Raw genomic sequence first — 20,027 nt, forward strand, 5'->3', positions numbered from 1 at the left:
GATCCAGACTCACCTAAAATTGTTGGCTGCATTTCCTGCTTCTGCTTTTATACAACCTATGATAGTCATATAGGATTGGCTGAGCTATAACACGTGATATGATAGCTGCAAGGCAGCATGGGGTCGCCTGTCTAGTCATGTCATCCTTCTCTGGCTAATGTGATATTTAAAAAAAATATTAAATGGCTATGGCAATTTTAAGCAAATCATATATTGTTTAAATTTGCTACGTTCATTGAATTCCTAAAAAATGTACAAAAATTAGATCTTTGCTGGACAAGCAGAAGACACCAGGGAGGCGTCTGTAGGAGGCCAGGAGAGATTTAATCAATGATGCCATCCTGTAGAGGAGACTGACATCCTGTCTACACTGCACTGGCGGTCATGATATGATACTGCTGGCCATAAAGGGCTTAACATGTCTGACTGTAATTGAGCTGGGATGAAACATACTATGCAGTGTAGCAAACCAAGGTAGGCTAGGCTTAAATCCTAGCACTGCAGGGCTTGATTAGATGCACGTGACTAGCTTTAAGCAAGAACCAGGGCCTGTGTTCACTAGTGGTGTGAGTCTGTTGATGGAGCAAAGTCAAGTGTGCTGCTGGTGAACGACCAGCCAAAATGTGAGCTGTAGCTGAGAGAGAAACATTATGTGGTCTGTCTCTGACTGGAGACTGCATGGTTCAGCTAGGAAAGCGGCGCAGTCTGTGTGTGCACAAAACAGTGTGGAAGCTGTAGCCTGTTAAGTGTGAACTGTGCCTGGAGTTCAATACTTCTGTTTGGTGGAGGGAGCTGCTGACGCTCATGCTGATGGGGATACAGATACTGGTGGGATTGTGCCTTTTCTGTGTATGAAGTGAGAAAGGACTGTAATCTGTACAGGTGAGTCCGCAGTGATATATGTGCCCTGCTAAATGAACTGCTTATTTGCTGTGATACTTTTGTACCCAGAAGGGGCTGTTTTTGGTTTTGAATCCCTTGGAGTTTTATGACCAAACCACATTGCCTGTGTGAATGCTACCCAATGCGAGGGAATCCCTACAACAGTAAGAATATAGCTGGTGATTTACCATAATGTGGCCTTAATAATATATTGGAGTATTACTTCATATTCAATGTGCATGTCTAAGACTTTAGAAAACATTCTGGTCCCATTAAGGTGAGCCCTTTGAGAGACGTTGCCCAGGTGCAGACCTATTAATATTTATGTGCGTATGAATGATTTAGTTTAATGGACCTTTGTGTGATCTGCAAAAAAGAGGCAATTATGGGAAGTGGTTACAAAGAATTACTAAATCTAGAATAAAAACGTTTTCTACAATACCTGATAAATAAAGCCGCTCATCCGTGGACTGGCAGACAGCACTACAAGTGCGTTTGAAAACAACATAAAATACCGTTCTTCTTTATCCTTGATTAGAGAAGAATTATAACAAATAATCAGCGTCAGGAATGATCAGGAACGCGCCGAGCACAGAATACAAATCTTAACAAGAGGCTGGACTTATTAGAAGTGTGCTTCAATCAAAGTACTGGCCTGACTGCAGTGAAACATGGCACTCAGCATGACAGGCACGTGGATGCAGGGCTTCATCTTCCGAACACAGATGGCACTTGAATCCCCATTAGCAGAACATTTAAAGCCCCTGAAACAGCTATATTTGGGCATACCTGTATAAGTCTTGTCCCCCTGCTAAATAATATATATTTTAGCTAATAAACTCCTTTGTTTTTTTGTGGTATAAACAATTCAGTGGGGTGAAAAATACAATCTCAGAGAAAAAGCTGAATTTCTGAGCCATGTTGTGAAATGTTCAGCCTGGCAATAGGCATCACTATTTTTCCTACATACCTCACTTGCTCCACATTGTACCATAACTTGCGACATATACAGGACACTTCCTAATGTCTTAATGTCTTCTCCTTCCCAACACTGGATGGGTTCGGAAAGGATTTGTAGCTCCAACTGCTTCCTTTTCCGCAAGTCCTGACACTGTGCCTGAAACATGCAAATGGCACAAATTTTCTAAAGCAACGGAATACAGATTATTATATCCACACAGAATATATGTTATCCCTATTTGCCATTGATTTTTGTCCGCCACCCTGCCCTCATCTGCTCCTACATCTTTTTTGTTTTATTTGATCTGCACCCATGTGCAGTTTGTTGAGGGTAGAAGACATGCTACAAATATAAGTACCCACAAACTAGATTGGCTGACTATCCAAACTCCCCCCAAATTTTCATAGCTAAGTGTGTATGGGGAGAGAGGGTTAAGCTACTGCCAACCTCCGGCGCTGGAATATCTCCAAGGAAGGCAAAAAAAAAAGAAAAAAAAAAAAAAGAAAAATCAGCCTTTTAATTTTAGCATGCGCAATATTCAATCAGGAAAAAAAGCTGCATGTGCATGAGAGTTCTGAAATCTCATTGCTTTTGCTGGCAGGCTAAAAAGTTGCTATTTTTCTGCCTGAAAAAATGCAAGCAAAAAATCACTGCAAAAAAGCCACGAATGAATATATTCCTAAGCTACTGTATGTTCAAATGTGTTTTTGCTGTGATTTTTTCATGCACCCAAAACTCAATCTGTTGGCAATAAAAACACAGCATTCAAATCTCCCTTGTTCAGCGCTTTCGACTTGTTTTTTGCAGCTTTTTTGGGGTACAGACTACATGTGTGTTTTGTCTACAGTACATGTTTAAGGCTAGGTTCACATTGCGTTAACAGCTGCCCGTTCAACACATGCGTTAATGGACTGCTGTTAACGCAAGTGCCGGCATGACATCGCGCTAGCAGTGACGGACCCGGAAACACTGCAGCCCGCGTCCCAGGGTCCGTCACTCAATGACGGCACATCGCTAGCGCACACCCATTGTGGGCGTGCGCTAGCGATGCGTCCGACATTGGACTCAATGGTGGCGTTAATGGACTGCGTTATGCCGTAGTGTAAGGTAGTCCGGCCTAATAAAATTTGTTTTATTCACCAAAAACGCTGTTGCATTTTTGTTTAACTTTTTCATTGCTTTCTATAGGTAAAAAAAACACTGAAAGAATTGACATGCTTCAGATTTGAAAGTCGATGCAATTCTCAAATTCTCATTATATCATCAACTCATCCACATCATCAGCTCTGCTCATTAGCTGCTGCACTACATTGTTTCGTCTGGTGCTTCGCGACATTCTGGAGTTTTCTACCGTGAGACCGGCACATAATAAATCATAGCAGTGAACAGTACATTCGTGGCCAAAGTTTTGAAACTGTCCCAAATTTTAGTTTTCTCCAACTTTGCTGCTTCAGTGCTTCTATGATGTTTCTATGGTCACTGAAGTACGATTATCAGCATTTCAAGACAGTCTCCATCATGTTGGAAAAAAAAAATATCACCGCCAAATTTCTCCTGGATCATTGTAAGAAGTTGCTCATCAGGATGTTTAGATCCCATTCTTTACTCATGGCACTGGTTTTAGGCAAAATTTTTAGTGAGCACCCTGCATGGATAAAAAGCAACCCCACACATGAACCCTGTGGGCAGGTGTCAGTTCATCTTCATGCAAAGTGAGGTGTAGGATTTTGGAGGCTGGCCTGGTGTGAAGAACAACAAACAAGTCACTGCTCTCCAAAAAAATACCATATTTTGCAGATCATAAGACGCACCAGACCTTAAGATGCACCCCCAAACTTTGGGGAGGAAAATAGCCTCGGGCCCGCAGCATCGGCCCACTCCTGCCACCGCCAGTTTCCTGCAGCAGTTACCCTGCACCCTGGGACCCCGCTCCACTGTAATCGCCACCCGCTACCGTAAAAGCAGACTATAACACGCACCACTATTTTATTAAACACATTTTTTTCCTATTTTCCTCCACCCCGCTCCACCACAGTGCTGCCGCCCCTCACCTCTCCAGTAAGCTACATTCGGATTATAAAATTATTTTTTTTGGGGGGAAAAAGTGCGTCTTATAATCTGAAAACATACGGTACATCAAAGACAAAACTGACTTTCTTCGACTGCAGAGGACTGGGGTAAAATTATTTTTTCTCAGATGAGGCTCCCTTTAGATTGTTTGGGACATCCTGAAGAATGATTGACCGGAGAAGAAAAGATCAGCGGTATCAGGAGTCATCTCTCCTGCCAACAGTCATGCATTCTGACATCATTCATGTGTCGGGTCTTTCCATCTGTGGTATCAGATGACTCACAATTATGCTGAAGAGAATTGCCACTAATAAATGATGATATCTAAACATACTCCAAGAGCAACTTCTCCCAATAATCCAAGAGCAAAGTGATGAACAATGTTTTTTCCAGCATGATGGACCAACATGTCACAAGATAAAAGTGAAAGCTAAGTGACTTGGTGAACAAAACATTGAAATTGTTGGTCCTTGGCCAGGAAACTTCCCAAATGTCAATGTCATTGACAATCTGTAGTCAATCCTCAAAAAGTGGGAGACTAACAAAAAAAAGCTTAGAAATTGTGATAAATTTCAAGCACCAAATAGGCCAAAATGGGCGGTCATCAGTCAGGATTTGGCCCAGAAGCTGATATCCAGAGCAAAGTGCAAAAATCTTAAGAAATAATGATCAACACTGTAATTACTGAGTCTTGGCATAAACTTGATGTATTTGTCATAAAAGTTTAAAATCTTATGAAATGCTCATTATTATATTTCAGTAACTATAAAAACATCTGACTACAAGATCTAAAAACACTGAAGCAACAAACTTTGTGAAAACCAACAATTGTCCTGTTGAGGGCAGAGCAAAGTACTGCAGTGCGCAGGCGCCGGGAATGGTCAGAGGCAGACAAAGTACGCCTGGGCCGAAGCATGAAGACAAGAAGAGGATGTCATCCTATGAAGATAGGAGGCCCCGGACCGGACGCGACGCCCATCGGACCAGAAGCGGACCGGGACCGTCCCTGGGTGACTAGAATCTAACCTCTTTTTCTCATCTTCCAGGATACATCGGGGCTTATCTACAGCATTACAGAACGCTGCAGATAAGCCCCTGATGCTGGTGGGCTTAGCTCACCTTCGATTTTGGGGGTGACAGGTTCTCTTTAATGTCCAATGCTGTAGCCGTCAGAGCTGAAATCTCCAGCGTTTGACTACAACTTAGTCTGGTGATTTTCATTTTGCGGATTGCATTCTTTATACTAATAATATTGGTGGTCTCAATGAAGCTTTTAAGGTTTATCAGCAAGATTGTTGATGGCTTCTAGTAGCTGCTAAAGAAACTGTGACAGGTCAAAAAGTAGAAACTCCCTTTCCCCCCCCAAATTAAGTTAATTTAAGTTCCATTTATTTTACTCTTTCAGAGGACCTATCACTTGCCATATGTAGATATAGTTGTCTTTTTTGTTGCGTGTTGTCGGTGCAGCTGTTCTCCTGAATCTGGCATTGTTTTTCAATAGTTTTTGAGCCTCTCCATTCCTGAGATATGGCCTTGTCTTCCCTGTATGAAAATCTAGTCTTTTTAGTCAAGTGGGCGTAGTCCTCAACTCTTTTGCTGTGGGCATCTCCTTGAGGACCACACCCACATGTGAAAACAGACTGGATGTACAGACAGGGAAGAGGGGACCATATCTCGGGATCGGAGAGGCATAGGAACAAAAGAAAAGCAACATCGGATTCAGGGGAACAGCAGCATTTACAAGGGGTTAAAAAAGCACAAATTTATTCGAACTGATAGCTCCTTTTTATAAGTCATGGTCTGTAATCAAAAAAGTGAAAATCCAGCTTTCCTAGATGAATAGTGACAAGCCAGCCATGTTACACAGCCGTATGGGAACTAAGGAATGTTTAAGCATGTGTGCCTCAAATGGATCTAAAAATACTTGATAATGAGTTCTGTAAGATCCTGGGGCGTAACTATAGGGGGAGGCACAGACTATGGTCATGCTTCGACACCAACGGTGCCCAATAGATCCCCATGCCCCATATGTCGAAATCAGTACTGTAAATGATGCATTGCAGTTGAGTGACACAATACACATTTTGTCTTGGGGGCTCAGATGCTTGAAATTACCCCTCTGGTGGCAACACCGGCTGACACACAGCTTGATCACAAATATTAATACATACGAGTTAAGGTACCGTCACTTAAGCGACGCTGCAGCGATACCGACAACGATCCGGATCGCTGCAGCGTCGCTGTTTGGTCGCTGGAGAGCTGTCACACAGACAGCTCTCCAGCGACCAACGATGCCGGTAACCAGGGTAAACATCGGGTTACTAAGCGCAGGGCCGCGCTTAGTAACCCGATGTTTACCCTGGATACCATCCTAAAAGTAAAAAAAACAAACGCTTCATACTTACATTCTGCTGTCTGTCCCCGGCGCTGTGCTTCTCTGTACTGGCTGTGAGCACAGCGGCCGGAAAGCAGAGCGGTGACTTCACCTCTCTGCTTTCCGGCCGCTGTGCTCGCAGTGAGTGCAGGAAAGCACAGCGCCGGGGACAGACAGCCGAAGGTAAGTATGAAGCGTTTGTTTTTTTACTTTTAGGATGGTAACCAGGGTAAACATCGGGTTACTAAGCGCGGCCCTGCGCTTAGTAACCCGATGTTTACCCTGGTTACCAGCGAAGACATCGCTGAATCGGTGTCACACACGCCGATTCAGCGATGTCAGCGGGAAAGCCAGCGACCAAATAAAGTTCTGGCCTTCTAGCCCCGACCAATGACATCACAGCAGGATTCTGATCGCTGCTGGGTGTCAAACTGAACGATATCGCTAGCGAGGACGCTGCAACGTCACGGATCGCTAGCGATATCGTTTAGTGTGAAGGTACCTTTACCTACCGCTGTCTGTCCCCGGCGCTGTGCTTCTCTGCTCTGGCTGTCAGCGCCGGGCAGCCGGAAAGCAGAGCGGTGACGTCACCACTCTGCTTTCCGGCCGCTGTGCTCACAGCCAGTGCAGGAGGAGTGCAGAGAAGCAGAGCGCCGGGGACAGACAGCGGTAGGTAAGTATGTAGTGGTTGTTTTTTTTACTTTAACGATGGTAACCAGGGTAAACATCGGGTTACTAAGCGCGGCCCTGCGCTTAGTAACCCGATATTTACCCTGGTTACCAGCGAAGACATCGCTGAATCGGCGTCACACACGCCGATTCAGCGATGTCAGCGGGAGATCCAGCGACGAAACAAAGTTCTGGACTTTCTTCCCCGACCAGCGACATCACAGCAGGGGCCTGATCGCTGCTGCCTGTCACACTGGACGATATCGCTAGCCAGGACGCTGCAACGTTACGGATTGCTAGCGATATCGTCTAGTGTGACGGTACCTTTACTATTGGGAAAATATTAAATTGCATGCAAACTAAGCAGTTTGTTGATTTCTAGCCCTACAGGAAACCCAGTGAGGTGCCAATCACATCTGCATGTGTAGTAGATTATCACAGAGCTTCTTTATCTGATCATCACACTTTCCAGCACTCCCATTTTCTGAGAAACACCCTAGTCCTGTGAACACAAGACAAAGCAGAGACGTTGCGGTTTTTAACACTAGAAAACCCAACCTGACGGGGAAACAGCAACTCTTCATAGAAGGGGCAATCCCACTAAATGTTACCTAGCACGGAATTTGCCAATTTCAGAATTTCACGTATTTAGAAAATGTAAATGTCATTTTAAGAATTTCTAAAATAAGAGTAGTTTTATTTCAAGGATGGATACAATCACATATAGAAAAATGCACATAAACGTACAAAAGTACTGCAAATATAAGTGTGAAGCCAATGGCATATGAGATAGAAGAAACTAACAAACCAGCAGCCTCTCTTCCTGCAGTCATACATATAATACATGGAAAGTCATTCTCTTAAAGGGGTGGTCTAACAAACAAAGTAATTTGCATCCTTAATCGCTATCTTTTTATTGCCATCATCTAAACTAATTTGTAATATACTTGAATTAAATAATCCCTAAGTGCAATATCTTTTCTCTCTTTTTTTTCTACTTCCTTTTTGATGACCCTTCATTAGAGAATTCCAGTGCATATTCGGATACACTAACGAAGCGTCACCAGGAGGCAGCGGTCACTGCCACAGCCTCTGCCCCCTTCATGAAGTGAAGCGTTATCAGGAATGCTCATTTCAGGGGCTGGGATAGTCCCTGCTCTGTTACTTTGTGATGTGCACAAAGAAAGGACGCTCTCTCGCTGGCTCTGATCAGCAATAACAAGCCGTCAACTGAGCGCACTGTCAGGGTGTGTTCTAAGACTACCCGGCGTGCAGAGACCAGCGCTGCCTCAACAAATATTAAAACCTCATCCTGTGTCAGCCGCCTCAATATAGATGGAGCACAGTAGGACCAAGACCTAACTGTTCAGACACCTGCTCATGGGAAGCTATACAGATGAAATGAATAGTTAAAAAAGGAAAGCCATGCCGCACCCAGCATTAAAACCTTACTGGAGATGGGACCATCCTAATTGGGTACACCTTGTCGTGGTCGGATGGCCTTTACACTTTTTTGATCAAAATAGTAGAACTAAGGGTACCGTCACACAGTGGCACTTTGATCGCTAGGACGGCACATAGTAACATAGTAACATAGTTAGTAAGGCCGAAAAAAGACATTTGTCCATCCAGTTCAGCCTATATTCCATCATAATAAATCCCCAGATCTACGTCCTTCTACAGAACCTAATTGTATGATACAATATTGTTCTGCTCCAGGAAGACATCCAGGCCTCTCTTGAATCCCTCGACTGAGTTCGCCATCACCACCTCCTCAGGCAAGCAATTCCAGATTCTCACTGCCCTAACAGTAAAGAATCCTCTTCTATGTTGGTGGAAAAACCTTCTCTCCTCCAGACGCAAAGAATGCCCCCTTGTGCCCGTCACCTTCCTTGGTATAAACAGATCCTCAGCGAGATATTTGTATTGTCCCCTTATATACTTATACATGGTTATTAGATCGCCCCTCAGTCGTCTTTTTTCTAGACTAAATAATCCTAATTTTGCTAATCTATCTGGGTATTGTAGTTCTCCCATCCCCTTTATTAACCCCTTCATGACCGGGGGATTTTTCGTTTTTCCGTGTTCGTTTTTCGCTCCCCTCCTTCCCAGAGCCATAACTTTTTTATTTTTCCGTCAATTTGGCCATGTGAGGGCTTATTTTTTGCGGGACGAGTTGTACTTTTGAACAACATCATTGGTTTTAGCATGTCGTGTACTAGAAAACGGGAAAAAAATTCCAAGTGCGGTGAAATTGCAAAAAAAGTGCAATCCCACATTGGTTTTTTGTTTGGCTTTTTTGCTAGGTTCACTAAATGCTAAAACTGACCTGCCATTATGATTCTCCAGGTCATTACGAGTTCATAGACACCAAACATGACTAGGTTATTTTTTATCTAAGTGGTGAAAAAAAATTCCAAACTTTGCTAAAAAAAAAAAAAAAAAATTGCGCCATTTTCCGATACTCGTAGCGTCTCCATTTTTCGTGATCTGGGGTCGGTTGAGGGCTTATTTTTGCGTGCCGAGATGACGTTTTTAATGATAGCATTTCGGTGCAGATACGTTCTTTTGATCGCCCGTTATTGCATTTTAATGCAATGTCGACCAAAAAAACGTAATTCTGGCGTTTCGAGTTTTTTTCCCGCTACGCTGTTTAGCGATCAGGTTAATACTTTTTTTTATTTGATAGATCGGGCAATTCTGAGCGCGGCGATACCAAATATGCGTAGATTTGATATTTTTTTTATTGATTTATTTTGATTGGGGCGAAAGGGGGGTGATTTAAACTTTTATGTTTTTTTTATTTTTTTCACATTTTTTTTAAACTTTTTTTTTTAACTTTTGCCATGCTTCAATAGCCTCCATGGGAGGCTATAAGCAGGCACAGCACGATCGGCTCTGCTACATAGCAGCGATCTGCTGATCGCTGCTATGTAGCAGAATTGCACGTGTGCTGTGAGCGCCGACCACAGGGTGGCGCTCACAGCGATGGGCAATCAGTAACCATAGAGGTCTCAAGGACCTCTATGGCTACAATGGAGACGCATCGCCGACCCCCGGACATGTGACGGGGGTCGGCGATGACGTCATTTCCGGCCGCCCGGCCGGAAGCGGTAGTTAAATGCCGCTGTCTGCGTTTGACAGCGGCATTTAACTAGTTAATAGGTGCGGGCAGATCGCGATTCTGCCCGCGCCTATTACGGGCACATGTCAGCTGTTCAAAACAGCTGACATGTCCCGGCTTTGATGCGGGCTCACCGCGGAGCCCTGCATCAAAGCAGGGGAGCCGGCATCGGACGGTATAGTACGTCCGATGCCGGTAAGGGGTTAATTTTGTTGCCCTCCTTTGTACTCTCTCTAGTTCCATTATATCCTTCCTGAGCACCGGTGCCCAAAACTGGACACAGTAGTCCATGTGCGGTCTAACTAGGGATTTGTACAGAGGCAGTATAATGCTCTCATCATGTGTATCCAGACCTCTTTTAATGCACCCCATGATCCTGTTTGCCTTGGCAGCTGCTGCCTGGCACTGGCTGCTCCAGGTAAGTTTATCATTAACTAGGATCCCCAAGTCCTTCTCCCTGTCAGATTTACCCAGTGGTTTCCCATTCAGTGTGTAATGGTGACATTGATTCCTTCTTCCCATGTGTATAACCTTACATTTATCATTGTTAAACCTCATCTGCCACCTTTCAGCCCAAGTTTCCAACTTATCCAGATCCATCTGTAGCAGAATACTATCTTCTCTTGTATTAACTGCTTTACATAGTTTTGTATCATCTGCAAATATCGATATTTTACTGTGTAAACCTTCTACCAGATCATTAATGAATATGTTGAAGAGAACAGGTCCCAATACTGACCCCTGCGGTACCCCACTGGTCACAGCGACCCAGTTAGAGACTATACCATTTATAACCACCCTCTGCTTTCTATCACTAAGCCAGTTACTAACCCAACTAACTAACGTCCAGCTCCACCGAATCAGTGAAGATTAAAATTTCTTTATTCACAAACTTGTAACATAGAGGATACAAACTTCGGCACAAATCATGTGGGTGTGAATCTCAACGCGTTTCTGGAGAATAAGCTCCCTTAATTAGTTTAGTCTCCAGAAACGCGTTGAGATTCACACCCACATGATTTGTGCTGAAGTTTGTATCCTCTATGTTACAAGTTTGTGAATAAAGAAATTTTAATCTTCACTGATTCGGTGGAGCTGGACGTTTTTCTTCTTTAAGACTACATTAACCCAACAATATTTAGTCAGTATTTTACATCAGTATTTGCATGACAAAATCAGGAGAGGAACAATCAGAGAGAGGGTATAAACAGAACATGAGCACCATTTTGACCCACTCCTGGGTTCGGCTTACAATACTGATATCAAACACTAAGATGTCAACTCTATTTTTATAGTTTTTCTTATGTTTTTTGTTTTTTTTTAAACAGGAAGCAACTTCCTGATGCAATGGTAAGAGCTGTAAACCAACTACATATAATTGCTCTCAAAACAAATTTCACATTTGACTATATACAAGAGCTACGTAGACAAGTAAGATTTCCATAACTACAGAATCCATGTGTTAAACATTTCATTTTACACGTTGCGTCTTTCCATTAAAGACCAATTGTCAGTACGTGAAGGAATTTTTAGTTTTTAAATTCAGTAAGTATATACGTAGAACAACCACGGGGTACGACAGGAAAGAAAGGAAACTCCACCTACACACCTTACATACATGGGAACACTTACTATCACAGCACAAGTGCATCATCCATGCTGGATTAGTCACTTTCCATGGCACACGATACTGCACATGGTACGTTCTATTTATCAGTAAATCAGAGCAAAGAACATATTACAGGGTTATATAAATACCTGCAACCACCTGATAAGGCGTAGGATCATTTATTAAAGAACATGGACTACTTCAAGGACATCTTTTTACTAAAGTAAATCTGTCAGCAGGTTTTGCTATGGAATCTGAGAGCAGCATGATGTAGAGGCAGAGACCCTAATTCCAACGATGTATCACTTACTGAACTGCTTGGTAATGAAATACAAACCAACGTTAAAGGGAATCTGTCAAATAGATTAAGGAGCAAAAACTGAGAGCAGCACGATGTAGGGGCAGAGAGCACGATTCGAGTGATATATCACTTGCCCAGCAACTTGCTGTAGTTTTAATGCAATTAGTGTTTTATCAGCAGGAGGTTATCACTGCAGGACTAATTGTTCTCGTGCCAGGCAATCAGGTTAATTTGTGTAACCCCAACATGCCAATGATTGGCAGCCATCTGCTTATGCACAGTATCACGGGGATACCGCGACAGAGAGGGGCCGCACTCCTGCACTGGTTTGAACTGCTTCACTATTGCAGGTTTTTATCTTATGACAGTGCAAGGATTAATCAATTCAGTTGAAGCTCCTGGAGCACTCTGACCTGGATTGTCTCAGTTGTTCAGTTTTGGCCACTCCCCTCTGCTATATATGCTCACCACTGGCACTTAAGAATTGCTAGTGATAGTTCTTACTGCCTGGTTAAGAGTTGGAGGTGAAGTTTATGTTTGGAGAAGGTGTTTGGAGATTTGTTCAGGATTGCTTTGAGTTTGCTTGTGTGTACATCTTCATCCTCTTCTATTTCGTTTCTCCTTCCATTTGCTCCCCAGTGTTCCACTCTGTTTGGTGAATGTATTTTGTGTGATTGTTATTTCCATTTATCCCTGTCCATCTTCCCTTGTTTGTCTCATTAGTGTTATCCTATACCCTTTGGCCTCACACCTACCTGGATGGGGGAGGGCACAGATAAGTGTTAATATACAGTGGTGAAAAAAAGTATTTCGTCAGCCACCAATTGTGCAAGTTCTCCCACTTAAAAAGATGAGAGAGGCATGTAATTGACATCATAGGTAGACCACAACTATGAGAGTCAAAATGAGAAAACAAATCCAGAAAATCACCTTGTCTGATTTGGCAAGATTTATTTTGCAAATTATGGAGGAAAATAAGTATTTGGTCATTAACAAAAGTTCATCTCAATATTTTGTTATAAATCTTTTGTTGGCAATGACAGAGGTCAAACTTTTTCTGTAAGTCTTCACAAGGTTGGCACACACCGGTGGCGGTACGTTGGCCCATACCTCCATGCAGATCTCCTCTAGAGCAGTGATATTTTGGGCCTGTCGCTGGGCAACACGGACTTTCAACTCCCTTCAAAGGTTTTCTATGGGGTTGAGATCTACAGACTCGCTAGGTCACTCCAGGACCTTCATATGCTTCTTACAAAGCCACTCCTTCATTGCCCTCATGGTGTGCTTGGGATCATTATCATGCTGAAAGACCCATCTACGTTTTATCTTCAATGCCCTTGCTGATGGAAGGAGGTTTGCACTCAAAATCTCACGCTACATGGCCCCATTCATTTTTTCATGTAAACGGATCAGTCATCCTAGTCCCTTTGCAGAGAAACAGCCCCAAAGCATTATGTTGCAACCCCCATGCTTCACAGTAGGTATGGTGTTCTTTGGATGCAAGTCAGCATTCTGTCTCCTCCAAACATGACGAGTTTTGTTTCTACCAAACAGTTCTACTTTGGTTTCATCAGCCCATATCACATTCTCCCAATACTCTTCTGGGTAATCCAAATGCTCTCCAGCAAACTTCAGACGGGCCCGGACATGTACTGGCTTAACCAACACACTCCAAAACAAACGATACGTAAGTCAAAGCTTATAGACAAAAATACAACAATTCTTTATTATTAAAAATTACATAAGACGCTGTGAATAGGAGTCGGTTAACACAACCAAAAACATGCTATGCAAAAGCACGTAGGGGGCACAAACCCTGGACAGATCCATCCCATAATGATTCTAAGGCATATTGCCGCTGCACCAGCACACTCAGGAGTCAATGCTACACAAATGCCAACCGCATAGTAATTACAAATGGGGCAAAGGTGGTTCACCGAAACGTGCGTTGGGGCGGGCGCACACCCCCTGGACACCCTCACTGCATCAGCCACAGGTAACCATTTAATTTATATCTCGCCATTTGTAATTACTATGCGGTTGGCATTTGTGTAGCATTGACTCCTGAGTGTGCTGGTGCAGCGGCAATATGCCTTAGAATCATTATGGGATGGATCTGTCCAGGGTTTGTGCCCCCTACGTGCTTTTGCATAGCATGTTTTTGGTTGTGTTAACCGACTCCTATTCACAGCGTCTTATGTAATTTTTAATAATAAAGAATTGTTGTATTTTTGTCTATAAGCTTTGACTTACGTATCGTTTGTTTTGGAGTGTGTTGGTTTCAACATTGGCGATTAAGTCATACTGTCCTCCGCTTGATAGTTATATCTAAAATTAGTGAAATAATGCGGATAAGTTCTATGAGTTATCATTATGTACTGGCTTAAGCAGGGGGACATGTCTGGCACTGCAGGATCTGAGTCCCTGGCGGCGTAGTGTGTTACTGATGTTAGCCTTTGTTACGGTGGTCCCAGCTCTATGCAGGTCATTCACTAGGTTCCCTGTGTGGTTCTGGGATTTTTGCTCACCGTTCTTGTGATTATTTTGACCCCACGGGGTGAGATCTTGCGTGGAGCCCAAGATCGAGAGAGATTATCAGTGGTCTTGTATGTCTTCGATTTTCTTATTATTGCTCCCACAGTTGATTTCATCACACCAAGCTGCTTGTCTATTTCAGATTCAGTCTTCCCAGCCTGGTGCAGGGCTACAATTTTGTTTCTGGTGTCCTTCAACAGCTCTTTGGTCTTCACGACAGTGTAATTTGTAGTGTGACTGTTTGAACTTGTTATCAGTATAAAAGACACCAGTCCACAACCTTAAACAGGTGCCATTATTACAGGTAATGAGTGGAGGACAGAGGAGCCTCTTAAAGAAGAAGTTTCAGGTCTGTGAGAGACAGAAATCTGTCATGTTTTCATGTGACCAAATACTTATTTTCCACCATGATTTGCAAAATTAATCTTGCCAAATCAGACAAGGTGATTTTCTGGATTTGGTTTCTCATTTTGACTTTCATAGTTGAGGTCTACCTATGATGTCAATTACAGGTCTCTCTCATCTTTTTAAGTGGGAGAACTTGCACAACTGGTGGTTCAATCTGATGAAAGCACTTGAATTGACAGGATGGCAAGTGCAGTACAGTAAAGCTCTTCAAAGAAAGAAAATATTTTGAGTTTTGTTCCACGATACAATTTCTCACAAAGCAAAAAAGAAGCTTAAAAAAATCCATGTAGGGATGATTGCTGTATATGGTGATGATGCACCATCCTACTACCAAGTAAAGTTTTCATTCAGGTCGACTTGTCAAAGCATCTTCAGAGGAAATATGCCAAAAGTGGAGGTCAAAATTTTGGAAGATTGTCAGGTCATAGTCTCTGTTAATGCTCATGAAGTAGGCATTTCAGTCAGCATGGATTCTAATATCATTCACGATGTCTTGATGATGTCATAGGTCAGTTCTCGGTGGGTGCCATGAATGGTGACACTTGAGCAAAAAACATGTCGCCAACAATTTAGCCAAAAGAATTTAGACATGCTTTGAGAAAATCCAGGAGACTGCTATTCTCAAATTATTACGGGTGATGAAACATAGGTCCACCATCGTGATCCTGAGCCAAATAAGAGTCCATGCAATGGAACACAAGGGGTCACCATTTCCAAAAGAAAATTTCAGCAGTCAGCTGGGAAGATGACGGCAACAGTTTTACTAGTTTTACTACTACTACAATTCATGCCACACAAGACAGCAGTTACTGGAGACATCTATGCTTCAACAATGAAGCCATTACGTGAGGCAATCAAAGAGAAACGCTGTGGGAAGTTGTCGGCAGGTTGTTTTCTACTCATAACAATGCGCTGGTTCACAAATCACAAGCTGCTATCAGGGAATGCGGTTTCATGGAGCTTAACCATCAACCCTACAGTCCAGACCCGGCTCCCAGTGATTACATTCTATTTCAGAACCTGAAGACATTTCTGTGTGGGTAACAATTTCCTGATGATAGTGCAGTCAAAGAGGCAGTAACTGGGTTATTGCAGCAGCAAGAATTCTCCTGTTATTCTGAGGGCGTCCGATCTCTGGAGGCCAAGTGAAATAAGTGTGTTGATGTCAAGAGGGATCACATTGAAAAGCAGGAAGTTCCAATGTCTCAGGTAATTTTGTTTTCATATTAAGGTAGATAAATTGAACATCTCTCATACATCAAGCTGCTTTCAGGTTACATGGCAAAAACCTGCTGACGGATTCCCTTTAACACAGTCATACAAACACATAATCGAAACTTAGTTCGGGCTGTGGTATTTAGTCATCACGTCTACTAGGAATCTTCAAACCCAGCTCCAATCCGCTAAACTAAAATCATTCACGGACACTGCTGATTCAATTGTGAAATATTTTTTCTTTTCATTTCATATCCATATCACAAATTCTCTCTATAACATGGGACAACAGCTGGACGTTTCAAGGGCACGACTCCCTGCCAAGTGTCCAAGTGTACGTGGCCATGTTTAATCCACTCTGACACAAGTCACATGTTATTCATTGACTTTTCATAGGGTGAGTTCCGGTGAATATTTCAGACCTGTGTATATGTTTGCCATGGAGAGTAGTTATGCGATATGGCTTCAAAATGATCGACAAATATTTTACAATTGAATCATCAGTGTCCACGAGTTTTTATTTTGGGTACTTTAATACACTAAAAATGCAACGCCAAGAAGGAAAAATCATGTGTTATGGAAATCACAGTATGGATAGACATGTTAATGACATGTGGAGCGCCCCCAGACACAGGGCCACGAGTTCTCGGTACCGGGCCTCTCTGGTCCGGTTCTGAGGCGGTCACGGTGGCTAGACCCGGTCCGCGACCCTGCTAAGGGGCGTCCAATAAAGGTGGTGCAGTCTGTCAGGAGTTCGTGACGCCACCTGTGGTGTTCGGTCAGGGTGACCGACGCTGCTGTGGGGTCCGCTGGTGTGATGGAATGGCAGCTGGATGGTATACCTTCCCACAGGTGAAGTATGTCCCCAGGGCTTCCCAGTAAGGTAGATGGTAATGGTGTAGGGTGCAGTCAATAACGAGGACACAGGGTTGCAGTCTCTTTACCTCTTTACTGAAGACTTCAGGATCCTTAATCCAGAGCACGCATAACAGGGCTGTCTGAGACCGGCCGGTCCGATGGGCACATCCAGAGTTTCCTTCGCTGATGGAAATCGTTGCCTACCACTAGCGCCTGTGTGTTGTAGTCCTACCCTGCTGAGCATTCGGAATAGTCCTCACAACTGCTGTTCTCGTTCGTTCGTTCTCTACAGCTCTCTCTTTCTTTGGTTCCAGATCTTTCTAGTTCAACGTCCCCCAGGTATGTTATGGCTAGGACGCACCCGTATGACGGGAAGGGCTGGAGTTCTTCCGGGACCCTAGAGACGCCCCTCTCCCACTGTTGCCCCCTATGTCTTCGTTGGTGTTTAGGTGAGACAGCCACCCTATAATTAACTGTCCTGCGGAGTTTGAAGTAAGGCCTAGAGTCAGTTACTCCCACGGTGTTCTGGCCACCGGCTACGCGCCTCAGTAGGATGTTGCCTCGGTCTCACGGCACGACTCCTACTGGTACTCCTTTGTGCTTGATCTCGTTTACACTGTTCAACAATATCCTTCCCTTCGTGTCTCTCTCTTGGATACCGCCGCGGGGTGTGCAGGCGCGGTTCCGTTCCGTTCTGCTCTGTTCGCTAGGCACCTGCCAGGTTCCCACGCCTGACAGGGACCCCCCTGTGTCTTCTCCCTGCAACACCCCCTGCCATGGGATGTTGCCTGAATCCAACCCAGTCAGCTCCTGACTAACTTCCTCCCCGACCCCTAGTTTTACCAGTGTGAGGAGTGGCCCAATAAATAAAGCCTTTTGCTCCCCTTAGTGGCCGGAGTGTGAAGTGTAATGTGTGCTGGTGATACCTGGTCAGGAGAACTCCTTTAGTGCCATCGGACGTACCATCACGCCCCTTAGTGGCAGAGCGTCATACTGCAACGACCAGATCTCTGGGGCGCTGCACATGCAAATTAAGAAAAAATGAAAACTAAATTTTCAAAACATCTCGATTTATTCAGTATCGTGTATGAGCGCCACACACAGAAAAACACGGACTTATACGCTTGGCTGCTATTAATGAGGCTATTGATGGATGTCCGAGGAACATTCTGTCGCACTGAACGCACTTGGACACAAAAATTATCTAGATCAATAGGGTCAGTCCATAATTCCAAGATTTTTCCTTCTTGGTGTTGCAATTTCAATGTCGAGGAGGGTATACATACTTTCATACCCAGCATACATATAGCAACAGGAAAGCATGAATAATATGTGAACTATGTATACACGGAGAAGGGGGTTTGCGTAGGCACTATATGGCAAGTAGTTTTATACATCTGCCAGGAGTCAGCCATCATCCTTTTTTGTTCTTTATATGTTTGTTCACTAATGCAATACAGAACAAGAGGACAGCACTGCAGCAATTCTAGGGCAATAATAATACTTCCACATTGCTTGCTGTATAGGATGAAATTTTGAACCCATGAACATTTAATGTACAGTTGATTGCATATTATATATAACAGTTTGCTCATCTCCCCTTTGTGGCCACTTTAGGCGTATTTAGGACTTTTACCATTTGCTATAAGTTATTAGAATTTCTGTGTTTGCAATGAGGAGTAATTGGATAATATCAGTGCAGGGCGCGGGTGAAGGTAATATGCCCTGCAGCTATCCTGGAGGTACCATCAGGATTTAATGCAGTGAATTTCTCCTGTGTTTGGCAAGCCTGAGGACTTCTGTACTCAGCACGAACGCTGTCCAGTGGTAAACGGAGCGCTGTGTCGCTTCACACGAGGATCTCTATGGCTTCATACTACAGAGCCCTGGGCAGATTTTTATTTAGGAGCCACATGGATTTTGTGCACCACTGTACAATGCTCCATTGGGTACCATATATATGAAACTATTCCGTCCTGAAGATATCATTGGGTTTTCATTCTTTCTTAGGATGGGAAATCGCTCCTATATTTAGCAAGACTATAACAGACAGGAAATATCCTGGACAGCAGCATTAGTCTTCTCTACTGTACCCAGGAACGCTTTATCTCTTTTGAGACAATAATAAAAGGATAAAAAGTGTTTACGACTTCAAAACCTCCTCCTTCCAATAAATGCTACTACATAAAAGTGACTTCTTTTCCTCCTGGACTGACATTCTGGTCCTCAATAAGCTTTTAGTAAGAAGCATTTTTACAGTAGCCCTATATTATGGAGACACAATGAGGTTGTGTGCTGCGAGACAATGCTCCATTACAGGGCTGTCCGTAGCGGACGTATTGGTGACCTATCCTTAGGATAGGATCAATATGAGATTGGTGGGGGTCCGACATCTGGCACCCCAACGATCAGCTAAAAACTGCACCTGCAAAGGCTGGAGCAAAATGAAGTCCAGGGTAGAACACAGCAGCCTGGTATATTGCTTAGTGACCGAGCTTTACCTCCCATTCACCCGAAAACAAAATTAAATATAAATACTCAGCAGCGGCCAAATTCACTTGAATGGGAGATAAAGTGCAGTACCTGGCAGCGGCCATGAGACAATGTATGCGGCAGCTGAAGACCCCCACGCTTGTCATTGCTGACCTGCTATGAGCGCTGCCCGGTGGCCGGCGTTCATAGGAGACCATGATTTCTGCTGCACATAGCAGGGCTGTAGCCCTCCTCTGTGTAGCACAGGGGATCACACAATCGCAGCTTCAAGTCTCCTAAGGGTATTATTGGACTAAGTAAAAAGTAGGAAAAAAATGTTTTAAAAAAAATTACAAAAGTTCAAATCACCCTCCATTTTTCCCATTCAATATAAAACAATGACCATAAAAAATATACCGGTACATATTTGGTATCACTGGATTTACAATCGCCCGATCTATCAATATATAAAAACAATTAATCCGTTTGGTAAACAGCGTAATGAGGAAAAAAAAAAATCAAAATGCCAAAATTATGTTCCTTTTGTCG

The 20,027-nt window shown here is 43.4% G+C and overlaps 1 protein-coding gene across 3 annotated transcripts in view; it reads right to left on the minus strand.

Annotated features, from left to right (window-relative positions):
* ARHGEF6 (Rac/Cdc42 guanine nucleotide exchange factor 6) overlaps window positions 1-20,027 on the minus strand; it is a 162,685-nt gene that overhangs the window by 44,208 nt on the left and 98,450 nt on the right. For all 3 annotated transcript variants that reach the window (XM_069747005.1, XM_069747004.1, XM_069747006.1), the window contains exons 12-13: window positions 1,853-1,999; window positions 1,325-1,411 (exon numbers count right to left, since the gene is read on the minus strand). In XM_069747005.1, the coding sequence (XP_069603106.1) occupies window positions 1,325-1,411; window positions 1,853-1,999 (234 nt within the window). The remainder of the gene's footprint in view (window positions 1-1,324; window positions 1,412-1,852; window positions 2,000-20,027) is intronic.

Source organism: Ranitomeya imitator, chromosome 2 (assembly GCF_032444005.1).
Source record: "Ranitomeya imitator isolate aRanImi1 chromosome 2, aRanImi1.pri, whole genome shotgun sequence".
NCBI classification, from domain to species: domain Eukaryota; kingdom Metazoa; phylum Chordata; class Amphibia; order Anura; family Dendrobatidae; genus Ranitomeya; species Ranitomeya imitator.